At 57.7% G+C, this 848-nt stretch overlaps 1 protein-coding gene across 1 annotated transcript in view; it reads right to left on the bottom strand.

The window, feature by feature from the left end:
• Positions 1 to 678: 678 nt before the first annotated feature.
• PARP6 (poly (ADP-ribose) polymerase family, member 6) overlaps positions 679 to 848 on the bottom strand; it is a gene marked incomplete at both ends in the record, with an annotated part of 3201 nt that continues 3031 nt past the window's right edge. Inside the window, 1 exon segment of the mRNA XM_009588003.1 lies at positions 679 to 783. Coding sequence (XP_009586298.1) covers positions 679 to 783 — 105 coding nt within the window.

Below are 848 nucleotides of genomic sequence, written 5' to 3'. Positions count from 1 at the left end.
CCCGGAGGGCCCGTGGCATCCCCCGTGTCTTGTCCCCCATCCCACAGCCCGCGTCAAATATCCTCCGTCCCATATCCCATATCCTGCCTCCCACGTCTCACAGGCTGCAGACCCCATCCCAAAGGCCGCATCCTACAACCCAGACCCTTATATCGCCCACCCCATATCCTTACATCCCGCATCCTCCATCCCACAGCCCGCACCCCATACCCTGTGTCCTGCATCCCATACCCTACATCCCACAACCCATATCCTACATCCCGCATCCCACATCCCATACCTTACATCCCGCATCGCACATCCTACGTCCCACCTTCCATATCCTACATCCCGCATCCCAATCCCATGCCCTTCATCCCACATCCCATACCCTATGTCATGCATCCCATATCCTACAACCCGCATCCTACAGCCTGCACTCTGTATCCCATATCCTACATCCCACCTCCCGTATCATGGATCCCACCTCCCGTACCTTACATCCTGCATCCCATACCCTACATCCCACATCCTATATCCTACATCCCACCTCCCATATCATGCATCCCACCTCCCATATCCCACATCTCGCATTCCGTACTCTGTGTCCTGCATCCTATACCCTACATCCCACGTTCCATATCCCACATCCCACACTCCCCATCCCACATCCCATGCCCCACATCCCACATTCCCTACCCTCCATCCCGCATGCCGTACCCGCACCCCACCTGGAGCCCGGCCAGGCCCCTTACCCTGCTGAGGGGCAGCTTGACGATGTGGGATCTGTTGCTGGAGATTATCCTTGGGAAGAGGAGGAGGAAGAGGACGAGGAGGAAGGTCAGACAGAGCGGTCCCACGCTCCCCTG

Source organism: Fulmarus glacialis, unplaced genomic scaffold (assembly GCF_000690835.1).
Source record: "Fulmarus glacialis isolate BGI_N327 unplaced genomic scaffold, ASM69083v1 scaffold29121, whole genome shotgun sequence".
In the NCBI taxonomy this organism is placed as follows: Eukaryota; Metazoa; Chordata; class Aves; order Procellariiformes; family Procellariidae; genus Fulmarus; species Fulmarus glacialis.
This window is presented reverse-complemented; position numbering and strand designations above follow the sequence as displayed.